The sequence below is a fragment of the Aethalodelphis obliquidens genome, unplaced genomic scaffold (assembly GCF_003676395.1).
Source record: "Aethalodelphis obliquidens isolate GAN/ISIS:26980383/991018 unplaced genomic scaffold, ASM367639v1 scaffold17, whole genome shotgun sequence".
NCBI lineage: Eukaryota > Metazoa > Chordata > Mammalia > Artiodactyla > Delphinidae > Aethalodelphis > Aethalodelphis obliquidens.
In genome coordinates this window covers 19,319,873-19,331,362 of record NW_020837961.1, presented here as the reverse complement: position 1 = coordinate 19,331,362, position 11,490 = coordinate 19,319,873, and the positions used below count along the sequence as shown (strand labels likewise).

The 11,490-nt window shown below is 42.8% G+C and overlaps 1 protein-coding gene across 7 annotated transcripts in view; it reads right to left on the bottom strand.

Moving 5' to 3' along the window:
* NFKB1 (nuclear factor kappa B subunit 1) overlaps positions 1 to 11,490 on the bottom strand; it is a 122,054-nt gene that overhangs the window by 11,199 nt on the left and 99,365 nt on the right. For all 7 annotated transcript variants that reach the window (XM_027117017.1, XM_027117015.1, XM_027117011.1 and 4 more), the window contains 3 exons: positions 10,974 to 11,159; positions 9,657 to 9,798; positions 5,933 to 6,047 (listed from right to left, as the gene is read on the bottom strand). In XM_027117017.1, coding sequence (XP_026972818.1) covers positions 5,933 to 6,047; positions 9,657 to 9,798; positions 10,974 to 11,159 — 443 coding nt within the window. The remainder of the gene's footprint in view (positions 1 to 5,932; positions 6,048 to 9,656; positions 9,799 to 10,973; positions 11,160 to 11,490) is intronic.

Below are 11,490 nucleotides of genomic sequence, written 5' to 3'. Positions count from 1 at the left end.
GGCGGATGAATCAGAACTTCCCGGCCACGCTGTAACAGTTTTTGCCTGGTTATCAAAGAAACATGCGGTCTTGTGTTATCCTGATGGAAGATTATGCGTTTTCTGTTGACTAATTCTGGACGCTTTTAGTCGAGTGCCGCTTTCAGTTAGTCTAATTGGGAGCAGTACTTGTTGGAATTAATCGTTTGGTTTTCCAGAAGGAGCTCATAACAGAGGACTCCCTTCCAATTTCACCATATACACAACATCACCTTCTCTGGATGAAGACTGGCCTTTGGTGTGGTTGGTGGTGTTCATTTCACTTGCCCCACGATCTCTTCCATTCCACATTATTGTACAGTATCCACTTTTCATCACCTGTCACAATTTGTTTTAAAAATGGAACGTTTTTGTTACGTTTAAGTAGAGAATCGCATGCAGAAATAGGGTCAAGAAGGTTTTTTCCCCGCTTAACATGGAACTGAAACATCAAAGTGACTGACGTAACCCAGCTGGTGCACATGATTTTCAAAGCTTGATTTGGATATTCTGAGTATGTCGGCTATCTCCCTAGTGGTATAATGGTGATCGTTCTCAATTAATGTCTCGATTTGATTGCTATCAACTTCAACTGGTCTACCAGACCGCGGAGCATCGTCCAGCGAGAAATCTCCAGCACGAAACTTCGCAAACCACTTCTGACACGTTCAATCAGTCACAGCACCTTCTCCATACACTGCACAAATCTTTTCGTGTTTCAGTTGCGTTTTTACCTTTCTTGAAATAATAAAGCATAACAGGCCGAAAATGTTTTCCTTCCATCTTCAATATTAAAATGGCTACACAAAAAAATCACCAATTTTGGTAAGTCTTTTTTTAAATGCACGCTGATATGACAGCTGTCACATACAATCTAACAAAATTGTTCTGAATGAAGCTAAAGACAACCAAGTGCTGTGAGAGCCGTCTTACGGAAAAAACCGAACGAACCTTTTGGCCAATCCAATATATATACTGGACTAACATTTAGTCGTTCAATTATCAAGATTATTTTTTATATTTACAATTCTTAATAGCTTTCTTGTTTCTCACTACAGCCAAGTGATTGTTGATATGTTAACTCATCTATTAGTAAATTTAGTTTTCTTGAATTTCTAGGAGTCTACCTTCAGCTGAAAAATCATGTTAACAAATCACATCAAGGCTATGGTTTTACTGAAGAAGTTTAAATAAACTGCCCGATAGAAACCAATTAACAAAGGTGCTGTCATTCTATACTGACATGGAAAAAAAATGTGCTAAATTAAAAACTACTGTTCCGTGGACTGGCTCCATGAGACCAATGGATAGAACTCTATCACTCCCATTTTAGAGGATTCTCAAAGTCATACTAGGACCAGAGAACTACCTCTCACTAAGAGGGCTCGGATGGACAAACAAGCTGAGTTGCTGACACCTAATAAGTGTGTAAACAGTCCATTTGATTACGCTGCCCACGAAGCAGTACCTCAGTGAATGCAAATGAGATGTTTTGAAAACTGCGTGTTTTCAAAATCAGTTAAGACAGACACAATCATGGAAGTATCTTTCAAAGAACTGAGGCCACTGACACAGAACAGCAGTGTATTTTTATACAAGTCAGTCTATTTCACAGAAGCCTGTGAAATCCAGCCTGTCTAGTGACAATTTGCCTAAACTTTCCTTCTCAGTAAGCAGTTAGTGGCTGTAGCAGTGACAACAGGTGGGCCACCGACATCCTGGCCGGGGCATGGCACATGTAAACAGGATGAAAGATGCTTGTGCTGCCTAAGTCTCATTACAGTGATTATTTTTTTTATAATTAATTAATTTTTGGCTGTGTTGGGCTTTGTTGCTGCGTGCGGGCTTTCTTTAGTTGCGGCGAGTGGGGTCTACTCTTCGTTGTGGTGCGCGGGCTTCTCATTGCAGTGGCTTCTCTTGTTGCGGAGCATGGGCTCTAGGTGCGCGGGCTCCAGTAGTTGTGGCACACGGGCTTGGTAGTTGCGGTTCGCGGGCTCTAGAGCTTAGGCTTGTAGTTGTGGCGCACGGGCTTAGTTGCTCCGCGGCGTGTGGGATCTTCCCAGACCAGGGATCGAACCTGTGTCCCCTGCATTGGCAGGCGGATTCTTAACCACTGCACCACCAGGGAAGCTGCTACAGTGATTATTTAATATAACAGAAACGGATTTTTTTTCTAAATTTCCACTCTCACCCTTATTTTTTTCATCCCTTAGAACTATATCCTGGCTTGAAATGAATCATGTCCTCAGAACTTTAGACATTATAGCCAAGAGCCTTCCTCTCAAAAAATAAATAAGTAAATAAAAGCTGTGTTTATAATCAGATATGTTATTTGGGGAGATGGGAAAAGGAAAGAGAACGATACTGGAAAAAAGATCTGAAATCACATGATACCATTCAGAGATTTAGTTTCTGTAGTTTCAATATAAGTTTCATATCATACAAAATCTCTTACCATGAGTAAAAAAAATTTTTTTAAGTTTTTTTCCCTATGATCCCATGAAGGTTGTCTATGACATTTTAGGCTTTAGATCTTAAACCCCAGGATTATATCTTAAGCAGTTACACAATGTAGGAATCCAGGAACTTTTCATGCCATGCCTGCTGGCATATGGACTTATGCAGACACTCTGCAGAGCCAAGTACACAAATGCCTCAGCAATCCCACTCCTGTCTGTGTATCTGACACAAATCCACAAGGGCACATGGGTGAGACTCTTCACTGAAGTACTGTCTGTGCAGGTAGGAAGAGAGAAGCTGGTTCAGTGTCCACTGCTGGGGAACAGGTACATAACAGGTGGAAGATGTAAACTATGGGATCCTCTTCAGGAGTAGAAACAAGGAACTAGCTGTACACACAGGTGCGTGGATAAATCGCATAAGCAGTGAAGGCAGAAATATAGTGACATGTAGCACAAAGCCACTTATGCAATTAAAAAATACGTGCATGGGGCTTCCCTGGTGGCGCAGTGGTTGAGAGTCCGCCTGCTGATGCAGGGGACGCGGGTTCGTGCCCCAGTCCGGGAGGATCCCACATGCCGCGGAGCGGCTGGGCCTGTGAGCCATGGCCGCTGAGCCTGCGCGTCCGGAGCCTGTGCTCCACAATGGGAGAGGCCACAACAGTGAGAGGCCCGCAGAATGCAAAAAAAAAAAAAATACATGCATGAAGAACTATATGGACACACACAAATGAGTGTGTGTAAAACTGATGAAACCCAGATGAGATCTGTGGATTCTATCAAGGTCAATTTCCTGGCTTTGATACTGGACAAGAGTTATGCAAGAAGTTACCACTGGGGAAACTGGGTCAAGGGTACGTGGGACTCCTGGTACACTTTTTTTTTTTTGGTAACCACCTATAAATCTATAATTGTATTTAAAATTTAAGAAAAAGATTTATGCAAATCAGGAGCAGTATGTATAATATAATGTGGACTGTGTGTAAGGATATACTAAAATATCTGTCTATTTAAAGTTATATATATTTTTATGTAACCAATACCTGGGAAAATATTTATAAACACAATAGTTATATTTGGGAGTGGGGCTGGGAGACGTATATGCTGCCAGGGAGGGTAACCTTGATTCTCTAACGTATATCCTTATGTACTATTTTAAAAACTATGAATACATATTATATTTATAATAATTAGAAACATTAAACAATACATGCGCAAAAACCCCACTAATGTTTTACAGGAACATATGCAAATAAAACAGTTGATATCACACACACTGGAGTTGTTGTTTATGTTGTGGGGAGGGAAATGGGAGAGGAAAAGAGGGTTTAAAGGGAACAGGTTTCAGAAGTATTTTCAGAAAAATCTTAACCCTATGCACTTGGATTATTTTGAGTGTGTCTTTCTCTAGAGGGTGGGTGGCAGAGAGATTTGATCGTGACAGATGGCCACAGAAATGTACTAAGATTAGTGAAAGGTATTCTGGGAGAATGTTTAAGACAATTGCCAAATAATCCACATTACTTAGGGAACTAATTTCCCATCATGAATAGCTAAGAGGAAACGTTTACAACAGATAAATGAAAGTCTAAATCTTAGTGGGTTTCTAGTTCTCAAATAAAAGTTGCCATTGGGTGTGTGTGTAAGACCTAAAAGGCAAACCAGGGGGATCCCGAATCCTTGCCCATCAATGAGAACAACGTAAGGTGGGGAAAACGGACCTGCATTCTCCTGAGACTCCCCAAATCAGAAGGCACACAAGTGTCAAAGGTGGTGGTTTGAGAGTTTTTGTCTCCAGCACACTGGAGAGTCTCAATATATGTACCCAAATGATACAGTAAGGAGTTTGGCACATAATACATCACAACTACTAATATCCTGTTGTGCGGTGTCCTTTGCAGGTCCTATTTATAAACAGAAAAACAAGCAATTCCTTCAATCTGACCTCCAGGCAGTGAAGTTAAGCTGCCTTCGAAAGGAGGACTGAGAGGTGACAACATCCCATTTCTAGTTTTATTTGTACACTTGGGATGGTGAAAAGGGACAATCAGTCCAAAAGCCTGCGAGAGTCAAGCTCTAAGGGCCAAATGACTTTCCAAATACCAGCAACACCCAAAATGGTATGAAAATCTGAAGAAGCTATCCTTTAAATATATGTCTAAAATTAGACCTCATCCTAGTTATTTTATGAGTCAGTGAAGAATCCCCAACTTCATTTTTCCTTTGATCTTAAGCATGACAGCCAAAGCCTTACATCCATTACTTTCCCTTATCGGGAAACACCTGTCCACAGATAAAAATCTATCGAGAGATACATGTAAACATTTCAGGACTTCTGCTTTGAGGAAATAAAAATGATTCACATCACCTGCTTTAAAAAGTTGAGAACTGGAACAGACACCTTTACTGTGTAAATAATTATGCATGATGGCTGTCTGTATTTTTAGAGTAAGGGATGTGCTCGACTCAGGCATCCGAGCATACCACAGAGGCCAAGGAAGTTTGGGAAGTCACTCTGGTTCGTGTGAAGAGAAGGAGAAAACAGGAAAGCCGAGAAGGCGGCAAGACCAGGAGTCTGTAGAGAAGACTGAGGGGGCCGGGGAAAGGCAGCAGGAAGAGAGAGTGCCCTGGGAGGGAGGAGGGAGCAGCTCTGGAGAGCGGAACCCTGCTCACGTCCTGCTTGTTTGGTCCCTTAGCCAGACAGGTTGGTCCAGGTCTGCCGGCTCCCTACACCCAGCATCCAGGCTTTGGTTCTGTCCAACAGTTTTAATCTCCTTTCCTCACCTGAAATCTGCATGTGCCCAACAGGCAGCCTCACTGAGTCTCCAGTCAACTCCCCTATCTGAAATATTTGAAGACCTCTGTAACAGAGGTCCCGAAGCTGCTTTTGAACCCACCCAATTTCTGTGTAAACCTGATTTGGGCAAATCCCTTTGGTGTCCCCTGTTTTCTTCACCTTGAGCTTTCTGTTTCTGAAAGACACTTCTTCCTTCTCAAGCAACCTTTTTACCTTTCTGTATTCTGATTCAGCACCCTTCATTTGATATGCATTTAATCTAGATGCTGTCAACATGTTTAGCAGACTTCAAAATTCTTGTAAATCACTAGCTTTTCAAACTTAACTTTTCTTCAATTGCATTTTTTCTTGACAGATGTGACATATTTATTCTATGCTGGATCGACTGCTTTGGCAGATTTCTGAAGTTTAAAGTTTGCAGTCCCCCAGCAGGATGCTGAATTTCATTGTGGGGTGACTGCTATTGCACCCACAGATCAAAGGATCCTAATTCATAAAAGAACATTCCCATGTAATGGGCTTTTAAGATATTACCTTCAGAGACATTTTGTTTTATTAACTGTTAACGTTATATGCTACTGTTAAGAAACACGTGCGCACGCACACATGTACAAACGATGGATTTTTATACGGTTGTCTCCTCGATATTTCTGCTTACCTGGTAGAGATCATTTCTCATGTTGATAATTTCTTCAGAAATCAAGCCAGATGTGACTTCTAGCAGATCTCTCACAAGCTGAGCATGAAGATGGATGATTGCTAAGTGTAAGACACTGGAACAAAAATACAGTGGCAATAATCAACTAGACTGTTCATGGAAAAAAAAAAAAAAAGATTCCCAAGGTAGGATTAGACTCCCAGACTGTATCTGGCTCTCATACCTAGTTTTCTTTGGCCCCCAGGTGTCTCGAATCTATGAAACATCTTGTATCCAAGGTGGGGAGGCTTTACTGCCTACTCATTTCCAGTACCTGCCTGCTCTCTGGTCTCTGGGGACATTCAGTTTGGACCCTTGAGGTGTAAAGGAACCCGGGCTTCGAGACACAGAAACCTATGTTCAAATCCCAGCTCTGCCTCTGTGCCTTGCACTTGCTCCTCTGACTTTTCCCTGACTTACCCCGACACACAGGTGACGTGTGTAAAATGGCTGCACTAGGATCTGTTCAGAAGAGTGTAGATATCTCCCGTAGCTCTGCCACCTCCTCCCGAATACAGTGTGGTGGCTTTTTAAGATCTTCCTAGATCCCAAGAGGGGAGAATGGAGTCAGGCTCTTAACTATGGGGAGAAGACTCTAGACGCAAACTTCTGAAGGAACAATGTAACTGTATCTCTCCACCGAGTCAGTCCCTCTGCCTGCAATGGTTTTGCTCCTCTTCTCTGCCTCAGCGGCACCTCTTTATCCTTCATATGCCAGTGCAAACCTTACATCCTTGGAGAAGACTTCCTCAACTTCCTAGGCAGAGCAAGCTGCCTACCCTCAAGTTTACTGCTTGGTTGAGCGACTGCAGTTTGCTATACATCCTCCTCTCTGGCCTGTGATCCTCTCAGAGGCTGGCTCCCTCTGGGTCAGCCTTATAGCCCTGGCACACAGTTTAGGCACTAAAATAAGGACGACTGAACAAACTTAGGGCGAACACTAATGAGGCTGAAAATATTGGCAGGTGCCAATCATCACTCCTAGGAACAAATTTTTTTAATTGTTAAGAAAACTTAAAATTAATTGGAAACGACTCAACAATAAAAAGTGGCTACTATTTGTTTAGAGCTTCTAATACCAGACCACACCAAGCACTTGACATACAGTATCTGACTAATCACAACAACAATCTTATGAGGTAGGTGATATTATCCTTATTTTTCAGGTGATGAAAGTGAGACTTACGGGTATAATAGAACTCAATCCAGGTCGTATATTAAGTCCAGGACTGTCTTGCCCCAAAGCCATCTCTTAATCCCTTAAGCTCTCCTGCTTCAGGGGCACATGGGCACTGCTCTGTAGAGTTGCAGATGCACATGCAGGAGGATGAACCCTCCGAAGTATGGACAGGTTATGATGCAGAGCGCTCTGAGGATCCCAGGGAGGCAGTACATACGGGATTTGAGGCACAGGCTGGCTTTTCTCTAAAGATATTAGGTGTCATTTTATTCAGGCCACCTTCTTGGAAATAGCAAGTGTTTATTACTTGGGATTAACATTGACTCAGGAGAGCCTGAAAAACTAAAGTGCGACTTCGTTATTTGAGAGATTTTTTAAATGAATGATTTCAGGGTTTCAGTCCTGTCTTTTGAACCGTAGGGCTGGAAGAAGACTGCTGAAAAGGGCCCAAAGTCTGACGCAGACATGATGCACATGTACCAAGAAAAAGGTCGTACTTCAAAAACTGCCTAAAAATTTCCATGTGCAGCTCAGCACTTTGTAGCAGAAGCACATTCCCCCTCCCCCATAGATTTTCACACCCTCGTGGGAATTTCCCCAGTACCAGAAGCTTTTTTATTTTTTTTCTTCATTGTATTTTCTGTGATGACTAACGGCCACAGGATTCAGATTATTAGCTGAATACGATAAACTCAGTGAAAACAAGGGGCTGAGCTGTGAGGCCAAAAGCTATCCCTTGTCTATATTCTTACGAGGACTCCTTGGTCTCCCCAGGTCTCACCCCTCTGGCCTCCAGCTGCGACAAGCCTCGCAGGCCTGCTTGCGTGAGTATGTTTGGGGTCCAGGGCGGGGACTCTAAGGGTTCATCTCCTGCTTGGGCAGGGAAAGCCACCTCCCCAGCCTCTCCACATGCATCCAGGTCCTTACACACGTCTATACCTTCCCCTCAGTGCCCTCACCTGAATGCATGTGCCTGTGTCCCTTTCCACAATCCTCCCTTCGAACACCAGCAGTCCCTTTCTAACTTACCTATGCTCGTCTTTCTTAGGCTCATCAGCAGGTCCCTAAAAAAGTCACCTGAAATGCTACTGTCCTGTCTTGGTTAACTGCTTTCTCTTGTGATTATATGCTATTGAATGCTAAATGGATTATTTAACCCTGTAAAAAACACTCTGCTGTTCATGACTTTACACAAAGAAGGCTGTACTGGTTCCTCTCGTACTGTATTAACGAGGCCAGTGGTTACACCACATCCTTGGTTAAGCTGCAAGGAATGAGAACAAAGGTCTCTGTCTGAAACCCTGAGGCTGGCACTTTCCTAAAGCATTTGGTTCAGTGTTTAAACTGAGGTTTAAAACACAGCGCCCAAGAGCTCTTCCACAGAGAAGGATTTCTCATTGCTGACACTATTTTGGGAAGGTTTTAGATAAAGCACTTGACTTGGATTTGAGGGCTGCTGTCACTCGTTATTTTTATAGGCTTTTGAGATCATTTTAGAAGTCTCAATGAAAGGACTAGGAGAACCGTTTTAGAAAGAAGCCAGGTGTCTTTGCAAATACAAGCTCAGTAACAGCAGGAATGGGAAGCACGGTGCTTGGAATGTTAGACTCCCACACAATGCGGGTTAGAGCAGTCACAGGAGTCGGATTCCGTCACAGCCTGGTGACCGTCAACAGAGGCAGTAGAAGAGGAACCAGTAACTGGGAGAGCATGACAACGGCCTCCTAATGGTTTTGTTGCTGCTGTTGTGCTGTCTCTACTGGGCTTTTCCTTGAGAATATTATCATGACAAATATGCAGCGGGGATAACAAGCGCTTTAGGGATTTGGTAAGACCAAATTTTATTATATTATTCGAATAAATAAAGCAAATATTCCTATTCCAATAAATAAGTGCTTGTTTAGTAAATATGATTCTAAATCGTATTCCAACAAATCAAGCAGGGCTTTTCAAAAAGTACCATTCCCTACATACACGACCAAACGCAAAACAGATAGCTGGTGGGAGCAGCTGCATAGCACAGGGAGGTCAGCTCGGTGCTCTGTGACCACCTAGAGGGGTGGGGTAGGGAGGGTGGGAGGGAAGGGACATGCAAGAGGGAGGGGATATGGGGATATATGTATATGTATAGTTGTTTCACTTTGTTATACAGCAGAAACTAACACACCATTGTAAAGCAATTATACTTCAGTCAAGATGTTAAAAAAAAAAAAAAAAGTACCATTCCCCACACCCATCTTAGTTTTCTCGCCCAGGGTGCTGTACTCTTAGATGAGTATCCTTGCTATTTTAGAGCCCAAGAGGTGACAGCCACAGGACAGGAGAAGGAGATTGTGCCACTGTGCCACTCAACCTTACTGACACATTATTTTCCTTGAGAGGGTGTTTCAGTTGCAGGACCCAATAACTTTGATCAAGTCTTCTCATTTCTAGCCAGCATGCATACAATACTTTTCTCTCTTCGCCCCTTTAAAACAACCCTTGTTTGCAAAAGTTCTGACTTACCTGTCCCCATTCTCGTCCTGCACTGCAGTGAGATGGCGCTGGACAGCCAGCAGCATCTTCACATCTCCTGTCACTGCGTAGTCAAAAAGGGCGTTGGCATGCTGCTTGGCAAGCTGCACAGCCTTCTCCAGAAAGAGGTTATCTGCAAGGCAGTGGATCACGATCACAGTTGAGTTCCACTCGACTTGCTCTACAGGAATGCCATGCTTGAGGCCACGACTGTCGGCATCAGTGTTCTGATACCCTGAGACACATCGACTTAGTGGAAAATGCTCCTTTTGGGGCTTCTGGGTTGTGCTCACTAGAAAAAGCACAGCTGGACATTGGCTCACTGACAAATATAGAGGCTGACCTCAAAAAAATCTGTCTACAGTCTGTTCGGGGAAAAGAAATTCAGAAGTTTCTGTTATCTTAAGGGGAACAATCAATCTCCAATAATGTCAACTGGGTTTTGCCACAATTGTAAATAATCTCTTGGTGGAATAATCCTTCATGGGAGTCTTGAACGACTCTCTTGTTAGGCAAAAAGTGTCAAAAATCAGTCTCTGCCGCAGAGATACAGACTCTCCAAGAGCCATTGGTGTTTTTGTAAACTTTGCTTCCTGAAGGTCAACGGGAGGAAAACTGTGGCTTGCAGGTCAAATCCAGTGTGTGGCCTGCTTTTATACGGCCCCCTAGCTAAGCATGGTTGGTACATTTTTGAAGGGGTGTTAAAAAAAGAATATGCAATAGAAACCATATGTAGCCCACAACTCTACATATTTACTATCTTTCTCTTACAGAAAAAGTCTTCCAGGCATAATCTAGGATGACCTAGACCCATGACACATACTCTAATGGGTTCTGGTTCCAAATATGCACTGTCCCTCCTAATCCTAACTCTTCAAAGAAGGCATCAGGATAAAGGGAAAAGTCCTTATTTTCAGGCGAAATTCCACTTCAGTATGACAGTCGAGAGAAGGGAGACTGTTAAAGTTATGCAAACTGCTCTCTCTTATCTGTGGTGGAAATGATTTAGGTTATCTCTCGTGATACCCTAAAACTGCATGACCACGACTAGAGAAGCACATGTAAATTTATGTACTTTATATTCAAATATAACACTGGGAAAGTGGAAATCCCAGTGTGAATAAAATAACCTGGCACATGCTTTTCAAAAGGCACACAGGGCTCTGAAGAGCACGCTGAACTAGATGTTGATGTATCGCCTTGAGGTCAACAGAAAATAAACCTGTCTTCTGGAAATAGGTTGTCCACCTAGAACTGACCCACGCCCTCACCAAGCAGTACAGTGCAGTCCTCTGTATGCTCACTCACCCTGGGAGCTGTGCTTCTCCTCCTTTACTCCTACTGAGTACGCCAGATCAGCCTCAGTGCCCCGCTTGCAGGACTCTTTATCTTGCTTGGTGGTCTCTGCTGCCTGCCCGGAGAGATTTATGGCCTCTCTGTCATCACTCTTGTCATAACCTTCAGGGTCATTTTTAGATGAGGTGTCTATGGTTCCTAAGATAAAAGCAAAAATTCAGCTTTTTTTCCTCAGTAAAATCTATTAATTAAGTTATAATTCACTGTTTCAGCAAAGGTCAGATAAAGGTAGGAGGCAGGGTTACTGCAAAGGGAAAAGAAAAACAACAATTTAAAATTCCTTTTAAAATGGTCATAAGTAACACGTTTTGGAGCTATTTTAAAGTCACTTGCAAAAAACTTTTTTTAAATTGAGGTATCACACTGTAATAATTTCAGGTGTGCAATATAATGACTCAGTCCTTGTACACACTGCACAACGATCACCACAGGAAGTCCAGTTAACGTCCATCAGCATATATAGTTACAA